Source organism: Rhineura floridana, chromosome 3 (genome assembly GCF_030035675.1).
Source record: "Rhineura floridana isolate rRhiFlo1 chromosome 3, rRhiFlo1.hap2, whole genome shotgun sequence".
NCBI classification, from domain to species: domain Eukaryota; kingdom Metazoa; phylum Chordata; class Lepidosauria; order Squamata; family Rhineuridae; genus Rhineura; species Rhineura floridana.
In genome coordinates this window covers 169241194-169259925 of record NC_084482.1, presented here as the reverse complement: position 1 = coordinate 169259925, position 18732 = coordinate 169241194, and the positions used below count along the sequence as shown (strand labels likewise).

Genomic DNA, 18732 nt, shown 5'->3' with positions numbered 1-18732 from the left:
AGGGACCTGGTCCATGAGGCATGTTTTTAACAAACCAGTCTGCTCTCAGATGACAGTGCTTGACTGAATACTATTCTTGCTTCTTCTTTTTCCAGTTAATGAAACTGATGACATTGGACCCTTGCATGAAATCAATATTACCAACCCTTCATCATTCAGCTTCAGGCTTTCCAATCTGAGCATCAGCACGAAGTATAAGTTCTATGCAAGAGCCTGTACTGTACAAGGTTGTGGGAAAGCAATCACAGAGGAAGCTGTAACAATAAGCGAAGGCAGTAAGTTAAAAGTAGGGCTGAGATTAATTTCCATGAGCCATTTTCACATCAACATTTTGTAGGTTCAATGTCAAGGAAATCTTGTCTGTTTTTCATCCAATTCCCGGACACAGCTAACATTTAAGGCTTCAAAGAGCAACAGACCTCTGATCATTGGTTAAGGCTATTTCAGCATTACCATTTTGCTACCATTTTCCCATTATTCTTTTTTTTTCTGAAGTAGTTGCAAAATTGCTTCCTGTGATAATTCTCTGAAGAAATTGATTGACTTTGCATTTTGCTCTTTGACTTTTAGAAAGGTCTGGGTTTTAGAGGACTGAATATTTGAATATTCTATTCCACTGTCTCTCAGGATTAGGAAGATCTTAAACATTTAAAAAGCAATTGGGGATAGGGAGAAATTCAATTCCATCCACATTTAAAGGTGAACCTACCTCATTCACACTTTCTGAAACAATATGTGAACCAAAACACAGCCATCCTTCAAAATGTGCACTTTTTTATTATTGCACTGCAGTTCTCCAGCTAAGTAGTGTGTGCCAAATGCACATTCTAGAATAAACTATATATTAAAATGCATCATATTAGTGAAAATAACTGACAATAATGTGTTATATTATGAAAAATGGTTTGCAAAAATGTGTGTATTAAGACAAAATTGCATAGAAAAATGTGTCTATTAGGGGAGATTCACACTAAACTGCTGATGAACTTGCATGAACAGTTTTTGCCCCCCTCCCCCCAAAACATATCGCAGACTGATGTAGAAAAGTGGAGAACTGAACCTTAGGACTTGAAAAATGAGGAACTATGAGAAACCAGGAAATTGACAGATTTTCCCATCCCTACATGGAATAGTTATTCCAGACTAAACTGCAGTCAGAGTGCAGTCTAAACATTCAGTTAATCAATGGACATTAGGAAAATGTATACACTTTTTCCAAGTTAGGCTAAGGTTTAACACATAGTTGAGCTACAGTTAGGCAAGAGTTCTACTGTATTCAAAGGGGGTAAGATGAACTATCTAACTCTGGGTCAGACTACAGTCATCAAATGTAAACTTGTCTCATTCTACAATACTTGCTGCAAGCAGAGCACTACTTTTGCCGTAGATGTGACCAAGAGTAAAAATCCAGGTTTGAATATTCAACCGTTCCTTCAGTGGTAATATTTTGTGATTCACTTGCTGATCTGAAAGCTAAACCTCCCACTAATACAATTACACCTGTCCCACTCATCTAAAATACAATCAGACGAAAGGCTTGACCAGTTCACAACTCCAGCCCTGTTACTGAAGAACAAACTAGATATTAATTGGTAATATTAAGTGAGATTGGCATGCCAATTTGCCAAAGGGAATGAGATAAGCAGAAGATGCCCAAGCTTATCAGCGTGGATAATATACAATAGCGATGTTGACATGGAAAAGTCAAATATTTTCTTGCACTTAATAGGTTATCTGATTTGCAAGTGGCACAATCCATTTAGGCTACAGATCAAGTCTATGGGCCTCTTACCAAGGCTGCCTCATGTTAGGATAAATTAAACATACAGTGAAAATGATTTATTTTAAAGTTTGGCCATAGATAGATAGACAGACAGACAGACAGACAGACAAGACAGTTTTGAAAGCAACAAACAGAACTTCACTCAAGCTTGCTCTGGATCCCTCTAAGGATTCCATTAATCACCTAAAAATATATATAAACGTAATTGTGATTAACCAAACAGAAGTTTTTATTGTATTAACAAAACGTTTCAGCTTCCGCCTTCATCAGCTGCCAACATACAAATGCTGTTACCAAGGTGGCAGTTATAGAGCTTTGAGGATGGAATGCTCAGAGGGGCTTCATTTGCAGAAGCTAAGTAGTGGTGGTACTGTCCTCCAGGTTCAGGCCATGTGGTGCCAATGTGTCCAGAGAGTAAATCCAAAAGTTCTCCCTTTTGATCAATGCTGCTGGATCCATTAGCAGATCCATTAGATCCATTGACTAAAAGGGAGAATTTTTGGATTTACTCCCTGGACACATTGGCACCACATGGCCTGAACCTGGAGGACAGTACCACCACTACTTAGCTTCTGCCAATGAAGCCCCTCTGAGCATTCCATCCTCAAAGCTCTATAACTGCCACCTTGGTAACAGCATTTGTATGTTAGCAGCTGATGAAGGCAGAAGCTGAAACATTTTGTTAATACAATAAAAACCTCTGTTTGGTTAATCACAATTACGTTCATATATATATATAATACTGTACATTTCCTCTTTTTTACATAACATTTTGTCTTGTGTCTGCCACCCACATTCAGCATATTACAATCCTAAATCCCATTGATAGGACTTACTTCTGAGTAGATATCCATTGGATTGCACAGACAGTGTTTTTGCTTAGCTAGCTGGCTTGAGTCATCTGAGCTATGTACTCTGCAGGTCAGTTCTGCAGTGCATGTGCTCATGGCAAACTGTGGTCTGGACAAGAGATGGAATAGATCAGTCTATTTCTTTTTTGTGTCAAGTTTCACATGTGCATAAAAACATAGGTCTGTTCTAGCCTGGGTTTTATAGATTTGTTTTAACGTAGGTGTTTTGTATGGATTCTTCCCCTAAAATACATGTATCTGAGTTATGTGTATACTTTTTAATGCATTCCTCCCCAAATAAGAATTTTTGTATGCATTTTAATAAAATAAGAATTGTATGCACATTTATTAAGCTGAAGTTGTACCACAAAATTTGGAGAAGTATGTAATCCACTTGATGTGTTCCGAGCCTTAGATGAGTCTGAAAGTGGCAAAATAGATCCGTTTGTTTTAAAATGCAAACCTGACAAGTTTCTCCTCTATCCCTGTCCTGGACAGGTTAGGTTAATCTGTGGGAAGGATATTATATAGTGGCAGGGACTCAACTAGTGATTTAGCCAGGGCAAAAAAAAGTTAAAGCAGTTAGTGTACACCACTGATTACAAAAAACTGAGAGGCTTGTGCCCAGAGCCTGGAATTAAGAAATGGGGCATTAGTCGTTAGGTTAGCTAAAGGCAACAAGTTATATTTAATGGTAAACTTTAAGATATATGCAAGGGGGTGGGTTTATGATCCCATTTAATCATTTATTTATTTAACTAATTAATTCCCATCCTCCATTGCGGGCACTAAAAGGCAGCGGAGCTCTTCTCCCCATGTTTCTGACTCCTGCTGGGTGAGCCCCTCAGCTTGGATCATGGCACCAGCTGCCTCCTCCTGCTCATGACAGTTCTGCTCACACTCCAGTGCTGGGCTTTATGACAACCAGTCCAGGCCTAATAGTTTTGTCTGAGTGAGCTGGACTTAGCTCATGGGGAGTTTCTGTTCCTGTTCCCTTTGAGCCTAATAGCTACAGATGGGTGAGCTTCCAAACCTCTTGGCAGATTAATTCAGAGTCTGAGTTATTTCAGGAGGAATTAAAAGGTAATTATTCTGACTCAATTGGAGGGCTTGTCTCAGGACCCATAAGTTCCTTTTGGGTGGGGGGGGAAACAGTGCAAGGGTGAAATTGGAGGGTGAGATCCAAAAGCCACACACTCCACATGTTTGACCTGCAGTGAGATTGACTTTTGGACCTCACCTCTGAATCCACCCACCCACCATATGTTTCCTGCCTCTATAAGAATGAATGGAATCATTCGTTCCTATAGGGAGGGGTCTACAATTTTAACAAGCCTTGTTGGCCAAGCCAAAAGAAATTAGTTGCCAGACACCACCACCACCACCAAATTATAGGTTCCCTTTTGTTTATTGTCACAAATAATAACAAAGAAAATAATAACAAACATAGACAAGAGATTACGTATAGGTGAGGTACCAACAGTCTGCTATTGTTCCCCAAAAAGACAACTACCCACCAAATACCTCTAGCTCTCACTTAGTCACACCCATTTCACTCTTTAGGTGCACCAAGCTCTCACCTAGGACAACTGATAAGACCAATAAACAAAGGAGGGCGGCATCCTCATCTAAGTAGGGCTGCACCTCGCTGTGCCGCAGTGTGTCTCTTTAAATCTTGCAGCCCCTGATCTTGCTCAGTGTCCTGGAGCTTCCACTCCTCATTCTAGGTAGTGCAGATGATGTGATTAATGTGGCCAGTGAGGCACTCAGGAGCTGGGGTGGACAGGAGTTCAACACTCCCCTCCCCTCCTTCCCTTCCCTCTCACTGACAGCTCAGGGGATCTCGTTAATTTTCCTGCAAGAAGGAGGGAATTCTTGGATGGGTTGTCCCTCCCACTCGCTCCACTAGAGAGGACAATATAAATTTAGTTGCTCTTACCCCATGCATGGGAGAGCGACCTCTCCAGTTCATGAGTAGAGAAACTCTAGATGGATAAAGGCACAGTTTCTTCCTGCCTAGCTCCATGTCCAGGTTGGTGGTAGAAGCAGTCTACCATTATTATTTATTATTACATTTATATATACCGCCCCATAGCCAAAGCTCTCTGGGCAGTTTACAGCAATTAAAAACATTAAAAACAAACATACAAATTTTAAAACACAAAAACAATTTAAAAACACAATTTAAAAAAAATTAAAAACAATTTAAAAACACATTACTCTGGAGAGGCCTTGCATTTTGTTGTTGTTGTTGTTTTTACCTGTCCAAGGAAAGAGCGTGAGGTCCCTCCCTTCAGAGAGGATCGGAGACTTTTCTTGCCTTCAAAGTAATGGTGCAGATTTTTTTTTGCCTTTTTGACAGCATTTCTATTAAGTGTACCATTTAGACTGTGTGATATAATAATGAAAAAAGAAACTATTTTGGGCAGGCTGGGAGGAACTGGCAACTAAAAGTTTTGGCTTGGAGTTCCTAGATAATGCTAGGAAAGGAGAAAATATTACTAAATAGTTCTTGTCGTATAGGCTGATTCTGATCATCAAAGCTTCCTCTCTGTGACATGCAGAGTCTGTCCCTAAGGATGTATGTTCATGGAGAACTTAAGTGGAAGTTTCAAGATCATGGCAGCACCTATTTCTAATGCTGCAATCACAGCAATTGTTTCTGGGTAGCTGCAGCTGTATCTGTGAATGGCTTAGTTCACATACTATATTCACAATAACATGAACGTGTCTGCTAAGAGAGCTTGTACGGAGACAATTTTGAATGTCTGAAGCAAATTTTAGACAACATCAGTTACCAATTTCAAAAGTTATATTTTGTTCAGAATGAGATATCCTAGGGCATTGTTTGCCAGGAGCTAACTCTAATTATAATACAGATTACTAAGGTTTTAATGACCATATTTTAGAGGCAAATTTCACAAGTCTACCTTAAATTTCCACTTGCTGCATGAAATAGTTGCTCTATGACAAGCTGTCTGACATTTTGTGATAAGTGAGTATCATAACAGACACATGTACTATGGGGGAAATAGTAAAATAGTTCATCTTTGGGGAAGGCTTAGATCATTTCCCCTACAGTATCATAAGTTCTCATAAATCTCCAGACTTGAGAGAAATCTTCTAAAATTGCAGTCCAGTGTTTAAGGTTCATGTGAGTCCCTTGGTACAGCAGAAAAATGAGGAATACTAGTGGTTTGTTTATTTTATTATTGCTTCTCTCCTTCTGTATATAAAAAAGAATTTAACCTAACTGCTTTCACTTTTCTAAAGCAAATTCCTATAGCTCAGTGACCTTTCAATATATTGACCATAAATATTTTCTTACCAATGTGTTTTTGCTTTTATTTTTCAAGGTTCTCCATTTCTGTTCCTATTCTAAATAAGATTGCATATCCAGTTATCAGTCATTTCTCTTGTGTAGGCAATAAATATAATAATAATGATAACAATAATAATGTGCATATCGTTATATAATGAAGTCCTGACTTATTTGGGAAGGAAGAGATGCTCAAATCATCCTCAGTGGACTGCTGCATTAACCAGATCTTAATACAGACCTCTCAGAGAACAAATGGTTGAGTCTCAGTGCAGCATTCTTCTTAAGGCCATTCCTCACCCTCAAATCCGGTAAATGTCTGGTAGATGTCATTAAGTTTCAAAGATGCCTTGGCATCCAACATCATTACGTCCATTCCTGTTCCTCTTGGATTGGGACGTGGGAGAGAGAAAAGGCATGGAGAAACCTATCAATTTCAGTCCTTTCATGCCCATTTCAGACATTGGGACTCCAAAATGAATCTTAAAATCCCCCTCTGCAAACCAACAGCTGGTAATTCCAGAGTTCAGCATTTTCTGTAGGTGAGGGGTTGACACAGACTTCAACTACTTATTGTGGAAATGAAGCCCCACAAGTACATTAAGCTTAGAGTGTGCAATGGGGAACTCTTTTCTGTACCCATAAGGTTACTCTATCGGATCTTGATCAGTGGCTAGTCCAGAAGATCATAAGTGCCACAGCTAAATTTGAAATGGCAAGTTCTGATCTTAGAAAGGATACACATGACCCTTTTGTTTTTCTCTTTATTCCTCTGCATAGTAATCACCATGCACTGCTGTTGTTTAGATCGCAATCCTAACCACTGATTTATTGCTATCATGGTATGCATTTAATAGAATTCCCAACATGCAACAAATTTATCTGAAAGGTCACATATCCAAATAGAATGTGGATGTAAAATTACCACCATACTTAGTAAACAAATTGGAGTCTCTTGCTACTTTTCCTCTCAGTTTTTAATCCTGTATAGCTGACATTTTCAAGTGTTTTGCATCATTCAGTATGACAGAAATTGACACAACAGAGTTTATTTTTTTTACTTACTGCCTTTTAGACAGCATTTCTATTAAGTGTTTCATTTAGACTTTGTGAGTTTAGAAAAAAAAATAATTAAAATATGACTTGTAATGACCTGCTGTTTAATTTGTGGTTTGATTGGAAAATGTAGTTTCAACTTCACGGAATTCATTTAGCAAAATCTACTCTGCCAGATAGTTTTAATTATGCTAAAACCCTTCACATCAAATTTTGGTTAATGCACTGATCAACATATTCACTCTCTCTGTAGCAGTATAATAATTAAAATACTGATTGTAATTGATGAATTGTTGTCTTTGAGAAACATATAATCTGCCCTCTTTGACTATTTCTGCAGTGTTTTTAATCTTTCCTTTTTTCCCTTCAGTTGTCTTCTGAGTGCTAATCTCTCAAAGCTCCTGTTTGCTTGCTTTCTAGTTTCAGAACTAATTATCATATCTTCAGCATACAACAAATTAAGTGACTGAAGCTCTTGTTTGGACAAAGTTCTCCAAAAGAGTCAGTGCTGTCTTAGATGACTGGGGATGTATTGGGGCTGCCCTGGGCAAGTCAGCATCTCTTGGCTTCTCTTTGCCTCCCATTGAATAGGAGTGGAACTTTATCATCCTTGTCAAGTTCTAAAATTATGTCCAAATAAAAAGTGCTAGATAAATTATTCCTATAAACAAAAGCCCCATTTAATAGTATTATCTCTCTCTTTGGGACCCACCTTTCACATCTAATTCTTGAATCAGAAATAAAATCATCTAAATCATTAAGCCACTATATAATTGAAATACAACTCAAGGTTATTGCTGAGAGTTGAAGGAACCACTCAGAAAACTTTATCAGCCTTCTGATAGTTCATAACCTATTGTTCTGAAAATAGTTAAAGTAGAGGTTTTTAAGTCAACACATTAAAAGTTGTCTTATGGATCATCTCTTTTAGTTATCCTATTTCACATTCCAAGTATACTTCAACAAATTTTATGAATGAAAATGTCCTTAGATGGCCACATCATTACATAGCAATAGAAAAGTATTAGGTTTTTCTTACTGATATTTACAGTATATTTACATTCAGTGTAGTTAGCCAGAATTCTTATAATTAAGATTGAACCCAGTAATCTAAATGAACAGATCTTATTCAGGACTTTAATGAACACGTTATCTAAAGTAGATCTAAACCTCTTCATGTTATATTATCAGTATTCCATCCAGTAAAATTTAGAACATACATTATGTGTGCATTATACATTACAATATACTATATACAATATAGGTTTTTTTTAATTTTCTTCTAAATGATCCCCAAGGGAAACACTGATAATGTTAGCAGAATTGCTTACCTAATCTTCTCCAGGGAAATGCTATAACATGTTTATGATAACCTGTATTGACTTTGTAACTTTGCATTCCAAAGCCCTAACCCACTTCACATATTTGACTTCACTCTGTACATTCCATAGGTAAAGCTGTCGGGAAGATTTCTGAAGCAGTAAATCCCACCCTAAAGACTCAGCCTCTTGAGGCTCTTGAGCCTGGAACTGCACACACAGTTCGACTAGTGACTAAGAACTGGGTTGATAATAATAGCATTTCTGCAGATGTAATAGAGTCAAGGGGGAGAGGTGAGAATTTTTTAAGGCCTCTAATATCAGCATTATTTTTTTGTAAAAACAAAGTTTAGCAGTATCATTTAAAGCTGTTTCAAACAGAGAGCATTATATAAATATATTTGGAAAATACTGACCCACTGCTACTAATCTCAATGAGATTTATACTGTTTACTTCAGCAGAAGCAGCGCTTCCTTAATTCACAATTCTCAATCCACTCCCTGTTCTGGAATTTCACACCTGGCCTTGGGCATGAAGGCTTCTGCTGATTCCTTCCAGGCATTGGAAGCACAGATCAAGCAATGAGTCAGGGACTCTCCAGACTAGTGTTTTATTGCTGGTGTATACTGCAACATGTTTTTGACACAATAATAGACCCTAAGTGGTAGATTTATTCACCTTTAGTTTCTTCTGCAATAAAAATGTAAATGTACTGCCTTCAAGTCGATTCCGACTTATGGCGACCCTATGAATAGGGCTTTCATGAGGCTGAGAGGCAATGACTGGCCCAAGGTCACCCAGTGAGCTTTATGGCTATGTGGGGATTTGAACCCTGGTCTCCCAGGTTGTAGTCCAACTGGAGGAGCTATAGCACGACAAAAGCTCTCTCTGAATTTGTAGCTCTCCTTAGGGAACTGCCCCCAAAGCATGATCTCCCACAGAACTCATTTGGGCCAGGTGAGTCTGACACTGATGGTAGCCAGTGGACCCACCCCATTTGGACTCTAGAATGATTTAAAATTCAGCTTCATGCATTGCATTGATTTCAAAGGCTAAAGTGAAATAATTTCAAACATATCCTCTGTGTATTATCTACAGGCTTTAGTTGCTATGTCAGTCCCAGGAAGGGAAGGTCCCTTACTTCTTGCATCTTAAATGCAGCTAGCTAAACACTTGCATGTGTTCTGTACACTTTTTAACTGTCTCTATTCCCAAAACTGCTTTTGCATGACAGGCTTACCTGAGATCTGTATTGACTTTCCTGTTTGGCATGAATCTTTTCAATCAAAACCTATGCTGAAATTCCTATTCCAGATATCAATAGTGTGTGCTGCAGACACTTTTTTTGCCTTTAATATAAATGTTGAGCCCCAATTCTGTCCTATTCGGAATAATGGACTCAGTTCCACCATAGCACAAAGTATTACATGCAGAATCAGTTTTAAAATACATCATTTAATATACTGGAAATTTAAATATTGTGATTTGGAAATTCTTTTCTTATGCATATACTTCCCCCCCCTCTGTCATTCAAAGCTTCCATTGGAATTTATGAAAGGATCTCTACGCAAGGCTGGTTTATTGGACTGATGGCTGCCATTGCTTTGCTTACCTTATTGTTGCTTACAGTCTGCTTTGTTAAAAGGAACAAAGGAGGGAAATATTCAGGTAAACAACACTTGTGCTCTCAAATCTGAATGCACTTTAACTAGAAATGTACAAGCCTCGTCTAACTCATCCCCAAACCATTTGCGGCTCTTTGAGCATTATCATTTTTTGAAAACTACAAGCCCCATGATCTCCAACAAGAAAAAGTGTCTAAGTGCCATTTCCAGCCAACGAGGCCTTGCAGAACTGATCCTTCCTCTCTGTTATCCCATCTCCCTTCCCCAAGGTAAAACTTCTGAAGGTAAGGGAAGATAGAAGGACTGCTGGGGAAGCCTGGGTACTAGCAAAGAGTGCCGGCCCCATTTTAAATTGGGTCCAGCTCAAAGCAGGCTGGCACTAACTTGAAATAGAGTCAAACATTTCAAGCAGTGAAGTTCACACTTCAAGTCTCCCCCCTCATTCAAAGTATCATACCATACTTAACTTTAACAGCTACTTAAATCAGTAAGCAATCTGTTGAAGTACACAATCTAATTGCTGCCTCCAGTACTGTAATATGGCATCTTCTGATCCTAGTAATGGGTTGTTGTTTTTTTAAAAAATTGGCATTCCTTGTTTTTTAAAAATAAAGATATAGAGCAGATTTTTTTCTCATGAACAAAATTAGATTCATTGTATCCTTAAACTGATGCATTGCCTTTTCCCATTTGTATATCTTTTCACCTTCAGTTATGCAAATTTTATCCTTACCATTTTTCTGTTTTTCAGTTTTTCACTGCTTTAGGAACTTTTCTTAATTTTTCAATGCACGTCTTCATGTAAAACAATATTACAGTGTCAGTTTAGAGGTAAAATGTATGCTGTACAAAGGTAAATAAGGCCAGGATATTCTTAATCATAGGAAATAAGCACCATCCTGTATTATGAATGCTGCATTTGACCTTGTGATTGATTTCCTGTGCTGACATAGTGGCTTATAGTTCTAAGTTGTACTGTGTAGTACAATCTGTAATACAAACTGACATCTAAAGCACCTAACAGTGCGATTCTGTATATATTTACTCAGAAGTATTTCTGAGTTCAAGTGGGACTTGCTCCCAGGAAAATGAAGATGCAACTGCAGCCTAAACCTGCCATCGTGTGTGGCTGGCAGGGCTTAAGCCCTCATGGTCCATCTGCTTCCACTAAGCACAGTTTTTCCTTAGTTGTCCCCTGGTGTCTGTTGAAGTTAAAAAGGTGCTACTATCCTAGATCCAAATTGAAAGAAAAAAATCCTACCTGTCTTACTAAACAATTCAAATTGGTATGACTCAGTGACTGCCATTGTAATAGATTCTGAGCACAGCAATGGTTCCGGTTAAATTCCATCAGCATTTCCACATTTGCATTTTTTAATAACAGTAATTTATTTATTTTTATTGTAAGCATTTCCACCAGGTGGATTACAAAAAAAGAAAACAAACCTAATAAAATATAAGAACATATAACAGGGACCCTCCTCCAACTAAATAAATTCCACCACCCTGTGGGTCACGTTGACAGGTGGACCAGGCCCATTACATCAGGTGACCCAACTTTCTTTCTTTGAAGATCATTTTGACCCTCCCCCAAATGAAATGTAGCCACCACCAATCAGCTGTTTGGGAACTCCCAGGTGCAGCCAATCCCAGCAGGATTTGCAGCCACCAATCGGCTGATCACCACTGGCTCAAAATCCCACTTTTGGCAGGGATCATCTCTATTCAGGAGCTCCACTAGGAAATTCACATGTGGAACCAATCCCAGTCAGGTTGCATACTGTGCTAAATTTAAAAGGTGCTGAAAGCCAGACCAACTTGTCAAGGAAGGCTCACAATTCTTCCTTTGCAGCTGCCTTATTACCTGCCCTATGCATAATGTCATACCACTGCACTAAATGCAGCAATTGAAACTTACAAAGTACAGCTGAGAAAGCCTCTATTGTAAGAGGCAGCGATAAAATCTTTCACTATCACAGCAGAAAGGAATACTTTTCTTTTCAATCTGGGAGGTCAAAAGTCTTCATATCACAGTGACAGGCCACCCATTTGGGGTCTGGAGACCCAGTTGCTACCATGAGACTCTAGTATTTAGGCTGAATAGAAAACAGAAGAAACCTAAAGTTTGGTGTTGTTTTTAGTTGTAAGCCGCTCTGAGTCCTATTGGAAAAAGGGCGGGGTAGAAATAAAGTTTATTATTATTATTATTAAAGTAGCACTTTAAGGAGTTTAGCTGAATACTGTTGTTGGAATTTAGTCAACCTGAATAATTCCACATCATTTATTTATTTGACTTGTATCCCTCCCTTCATCACATGAGACTTTGAGGTACATCACTACAAGCAATATGTACAGATAAAACAAATACAATTTAAAACCAAAATCCATAAAGTATTACAGTCCTTCAATCTGAATATACAGTTATCCAAATGCCTACCCCCCAAAAAAGGCCTTTAGTTAGTGGTGGAAAATGCACTTTTGAAATTGTATCCCTCAGAAGTAATATGAAATACTTTCCCCAAATTATGTCACTGCGGTTGATGACTACAGTGACTGATAAAATGAAGAATAAAATGGAGGATGACAAACAATTGCGAACAAGTAATTTTTTTATTTTTTTTTTTGCACAGTGAAAGAAAAAGAAGATTTGCATCCAGATCCTGAAGGCCAATCCATAAAAGATGAAATCTTTGGGGAATATAGGTTAGTGTTTATTGTTCTTCATAATAACATAGGATTATCATGAACTATTTATTGAAACACTATAAGCAATAACATTTCCAAAGCAAATCTCATGGGATTATATGATGATATGAAGTACATCTAGAATACTGAAGTTTACACACATTTTGATGAATAAAATGGCTGGTAGAATGGTGCTTCAGTTTGATCTGTTTCTTACCTAAAATTTTCTAAATATATTAATGGTGATTTTATTATCATATTGGGATTCGATTCTTAGGCCATATCAGGCACTTATCTCATAGACCAGTCCTGTTGCTATTATACACCTGCTCTTGCCCATAATGTACAAAACTACTACTCAATTGTTTTCTATAAGCCAGAGAAATCCTCCACATATACAATGGGGTTTTCCCATTCTTCACATGGACAATCCCTGCCACAACAGAAAGAAATATAAAAGACAGGACAGGTGTAGAGTATTTGAAATTTACCACACTATTGTGAGCAATGTAAAGTAAAGTTATATTTGCAATTATGATTTGTATTAAAATGTATGCCACACTAGCAAGTATGTGAACCACATGTAATGATTGTTTTCTGATTACACAAATCAACTATTGAATTAAAAGGGAGGAAGTTTCTGACCAAATCCAAATGATCCACATAAGATACAAACAACGTCCTGCATAATTCCATGTATATTTAATTTTAATGCTTTCTTAATGGAACAGATAATTAGAAAGGTAAGTCATGTAGGTGGTATATTTCAGTCCCCAGGTAAAGTATCAGGTTCACCTTCCTGCTATGACTATCTGCCCAATGTTACTGTAACCTTCCCTTTCTTTGGTTTCTGGTCAAAGACAGATGTGCACATGCTTGAAATAGACTACCTACTTACCTTTCTGCTTATCCCTTCCCTTCTGTGTAGAAGTTGCTCCTCTAATTCATAAATGGTATCAGCACCAACTTGAATTATATAAGAATTTTCATTATCTTGTGACAACTTACAAGTAATAAAATAAATTTTATATAGACAAGAGGGTTATTTAAAAAGAAAACTGTCACTCAGGAACTACAAGGATAAAAGTAATTGTGCCAAGGAAAAGTAACATGAAACATGTGAAATAGTACTTCTCTTATTCAATCAACTAGGTTAGAAATGGGGAATCTTTGATTCTACAGCTGTGTTGGACTTCAGTTTCCATGAATCCCAGCTGGCATCACCAATGGTCAGGGATGATGAGAGTTGTAGTCTAACAATATCTGAAGGCCACAGGTTCACCATCCCTGATCTACATAACAGATAACAGAACATTGCCCATTGAGTATGCAACGGATGTACTTCTGTCAGTGTGCATATTGCATGGACCACTGACCTTCAACAGTAGGACTGTGGAAGCAACTATCCATTTATTTGGAAAATTACCACATGTTAACATCAATGAGGATGGCAAAATGATAACAGATGACAAATAAAAGGCAGAAGTCCTCAATTCCTATTTTGGCTTAGTCTTCTCCCAAAAAAGGATCTGTGACCCTCCCGGGAAACATGTAGTAGAAGGGGCAGGATTGGAGCTTGAGATTGATAGAAAAATGGTCAAGGAATACCTAATCACTTTGAACGAGTTCAAATCAGCAGGGCCAGATAAACTGCATCCTAGAGTATTGAACGAACTGGCTGAAGAACTCTCAGAACCTCTCTCTATTATCTTTTCGAAATCATGGAGGACTGGTGAAGTGCCGGATGACTGGAGGAGAGCTAATGTTGTCCCTATCTTCAAAAAAAGGGAAAAAGGAGGAACCGGGGAACTACAGACCAGTCAGCCTAACATCAATCCCTGGAAAAACTCTGGAGCAGATTATAAAGCAGTCAGTCTGTAAGCACCTTGAAAACAATGTAGTGGTCACTAGAAGCCAACATGGATTTATGAAGAACAAATCCTGCCAAACCAATCTTATCTCAATTTTTGACCAGGTAACCTCCTTTGTAGACTGTGGGAATGCTGTGGACATAATATACCTCGACTTCAGCAAAGCTTTTGACAAAGTGCCCCATGATATTCTGATTAGCAAACTAGCTAAATGTGGGCTGGATGGAACAACTATCAGGTGGATCCACAGTTGGCTCCAGAATCATACTCAAAGAGTACTTATCAACGGTTCCTTCTCAAACTGGGCAGAAGTAACGAGTGGGGTACCACAGGGCTAGGTCCTGGGCCCAGTGCTCTTCAACATTTTTATTAACAACTTGGATGAGGAGGTACAGAGCATGCTTAGCAAATTTGCAGATGATACAAAATTGGGGGCACAGCTAATACCATGGAAGATAGAAACAAAATTGAAAGGGATCTTGATAGGCTGGAGCATTGGGCTGAAAACAACAGAATGAAATTCAACAGGGATAAATGCAAAGTTCTACACTTAGGAAAAATAAATCAAATGCACAGTTATCAGATGGGGGATACTTGGCTCAGCAATACGACATGTGAGAAGGATCTTGGAATTGTCGATCACAAACTGAATATGAGTCAACAGTGTGACGTGGCTGCAAAAAAGGCAAATGCTATATTAGGCTGCATTAGCAGAAGTATAGTTTCCAAATCGCGTGAAGTAGTAGTTCCCCTCTATTCAGTGCTGGTTAGGCCTCATCTTGAATACTGCGTCCAGTTCTGGTCTCCACACTTCAAGAAGGATGCAGACAAACTGGAACAGGTTCAGGGGAGGGCAACAAGGATGACCAGGGGACTGGAAGCGAAGCCCTATGAGGAGAGACTGAAAGAACTGGGCATGTTAAACCTGGAGAAGAGAAGACTGAGGGGAGATATGATAGCACTCTTCAAGTACATGAAAGGTTGTCACATAGAGGAGGGCCGGGATCTCCTCTCGGTCGTCCCAGAGTGAAGAACATGGAATAATGGGCTCAAGTTGCAGGAAGCCCGATTTCGACTGGACATCAGGAAAAACTTCCTAACTGTTAGAGCCATACGACAATGGAATCAATTACCTAGAGAGGTAGTGGGCTCTCAGACACTGGAGGCATCTAAGAGGCAGCTGAACAGCCATCTGTCGGAAATGCTTTGATTTGGATTCCTGCTTTGCGCAGGGGGTTGGACTTGATGGCCTTATAGGCCCCTTCCAACTCTACTATTCTATGATTCTATGATCACACTAGACAGTTTTACATTTTAGCAACAACCCATAATTATCAGACGCTGGACAACAGTGTTTTAAAGATGTTTTTATTGTTTGTCACCTTGGGCTTCTTTGCAAGGAAGGGCATGATATACAGTAAATGCAATAAATAAATTTAATAAATACTATTTTCCTCAATAAGCTTTTATCTTTCACAGAGTTATTATTCCAAAGTAAAATTACAAGTTAAATACATTCCTCTTTCAACAAGCCTTTTAAGTAGAGACCTTATCCGAGTCTGCGTCTGTGTTGCAATTGCTTTATAATATGTTTTTAAACTTTTCCCCCCAAACAATATCTTTTAAAACTTTTTTTAAAAAAAGATGTGTTGAAAGCCTGTTAAAAATGTTTTTAAAGATGTATTGTTTTAATATATTTTAAAGTCTGTTTTTATGAAGTTTTAAAGTGTTGTTAGTGCTTTTGTTTGCCTCCCTGGGCTCCTGCTGGGAGGAAGGGCGGGATATAAATCAAATAATAAATAAATAAATAAATAAAATTATGCTGCATTCTATTAATACTTGCCCAATTTGCTTTTTTACTTGGATTACTCAGTAGCTTCCATAATTAAGCTATCATTAGTGCTATGCCACAACCTGTCCTCCATTTTCTCAAAAGTTTTATTCCCCTGTGAAAGAGACTTTTTTGTTTTCATTCATTTTCAGGGCACTTTAAAATTTCTTCAGAATTTTAGTGGTGGTGAAGTTAAGTTTACTAGATCATAGTGAGGCAGCTGAAGGAGGGCTCTGTGTCTTCCATTCCATTAAATATTTCAACAGTATTCTGCAGCATGCTCGGCAACCCACACTTCCTGATCTGAGAAAGCCCCATGGGTGGAGCTTCCTCATAATGTCTTCCCCTGGGCTCTATTTGAAATGCAGGGAAGCTGCCTGAGATTGGTGTGCTCACTGATTGGATTGAAGTCCTTCCTTTTACCATTTTTTAAACCCTTTCTGAACTGAGTTCTGTAAAAGAAAAAGACTTTAGGGTTAAAAAATAACCATGGACAGCTTTCAGGGACATTGGTCACAACCTTCTCACATTTCCCTGCTTACACGGAAGCCCAGTCAAGGATATCAGGAGATTTTCAGGAACTTCAGGAACTTGGGAAGGTTACAGAATGCAAACTGCTAGAGACATGATTTTTTGAATGAAAGAAATTACACTGGGAAAAACCCACTGGCTCTCTCAAAAGTAAGACAAACTCAACAAAGTCCAACACTCTGCTCATAGAAATTTCACCAACATTTCTAATTTTCAAATGCAGTTTCTTTTCTCATTAATTGATGGACAATAGTGGGGTGAAAATGAAGGGTTTTTTTGGCATGGCACTAGTTATAATAGATCTAGGTAATTATTTTCTGCTTACCCAATATTTAGCAGCAAGAAAATATTTTTTTTAAAAAATACATAGCTAGTGAAAATAGAATGGACAAGGTATCAGATATTCACCAATTTCTGATACCATTTGGATTTTGTAGAACTCTAGGACAGGCAGAGTAGGAAAACACTGTGAACATGTTATTCCTGTTCAGAAAAGTCTCATTGTGTTATAATACCAATATACTTTATTGCAAGACCATAGGCCAGCGCAGATATACACAGATATACAAATTCAATACATAGAATATACATATATGATTACAGAAAATAGAGAAAGGAGAGTTGAGGTAAAAAATAGTTTTAAAATTATTCACAAACATCAAAAGCAAACAGTAGTTTTAAAAAAACCATATTCTCATATATTTATTATTTATTTATTTATTTTTAAAACTTATATACCGCCCGACTAGCAATAGCTCTCTGGGCGGTGAACATAGATACAATAAAATACAATATAATACAAAACATCAGTCTAAAATCAAATTTCATATAGTCCTTTGTTACCTTTGTTTAAAATTAACCTTTATTTGTTATTTGGAGGATAGTTCTGAAATGAATTTAACTCTCATTTTCTGGGCTGTTAGAGCAAATAGAGCTACCTTACACGTTACTTGAAAATTTTGATCTGACATTAAAAAGACTATTTTTTCCTCATCCGTTATCAGCCCATCTGCAGCCAACCATTCCTGCAGGAGGTGAGACCTAAGATTTTGATATATTGGGCAGTAGAGCAGAATGTGCGAAAGATCCTCCTCCTCATTAGTATCACAAACACATTTTCTTAGATTCTTGGGAATATTTGTTATTCTGCCCATTCTGCCAGCATTTGGAAGCGTAAAAAATCGAATTGCAGTGAATGCGTGTCTTAGGTTAATACGGAGTGGCTGTAGAAGATATTGGGAACAGTTAAAATCAGTTTTGAATCTCCAATACCATGGAGCTGAACGGGAATTGAGTAACGTAAGTCTGTCTAGATATTTACAGTGATTAAAAATCACCTCTCGGAGCCTCTTGTTTGTATCTATTGTATAAAATTGATGAATAGTTAAATGATATCTGTGCAACAGTTCTTCTATTTTACAGCCCCAGATTTTTTGTGAAAAAGAATGACAAATACAGCATTTTAGTAGTTCTTTACCTTGAATAAAGGTAAAGGTTCTCGCAAATCTTAGAAGAGCTAAATGTATATGGGCGCTGATTGGGGGGATACCAGTCTCCGCCCGGAGCATAGCTGCAGGCGTTCCAGGTGGCAAGAATAATAGGCGCCTAAGAAAATTTGTCTGAATAGTCTCTAGGGTTAGAATTGTTGCAGCTTCCCAACCCCAGACCATTGCACCATAAATAACATGCGAAATTACTTTTGCCTCGAATATCTTTAGGGCTGGCATGATCAAGTTGCCCCCTGAGGATCGATAGAATTTTAGAATTGCCCCAGCATTTTTTGTTGCTAATTGCTTTATAAGGTGGATGTGGGATTTCCAAGAAAGGGTATCTGAAAAGGTCACCCCCAAATATTTGAAT

General features: G+C 38.1%; 1 protein-coding gene across 16 annotated transcripts in view; it reads left to right on the top strand.

Annotated features, from left to right (window-relative positions):
* The window catches only part of CHL1 (cell adhesion molecule L1 like), a 365024-nt gene that overhangs the window by 333641 nt on the left and 12651 nt on the right, over positions 1-18732 (top strand). For 15 of the 16 annotated variants that reach the window (XM_061618586.1, XM_061618580.1, XM_061618578.1 and 12 more), the window contains 4 exons: positions 96-275; positions 8461-8622; positions 9866-9997; positions 12585-12657. In XM_061618586.1, the coding sequence (XP_061474570.1) occupies positions 96-275; positions 8461-8622; positions 9866-9997; positions 12585-12657 (547 nt within the window). The remainder of the gene's footprint in view (positions 1-95; positions 276-8460; positions 8623-9865; positions 9998-12584; positions 12658-18732) is intronic. The other variant, XM_061618589.1, reaches the window with a different exon arrangement.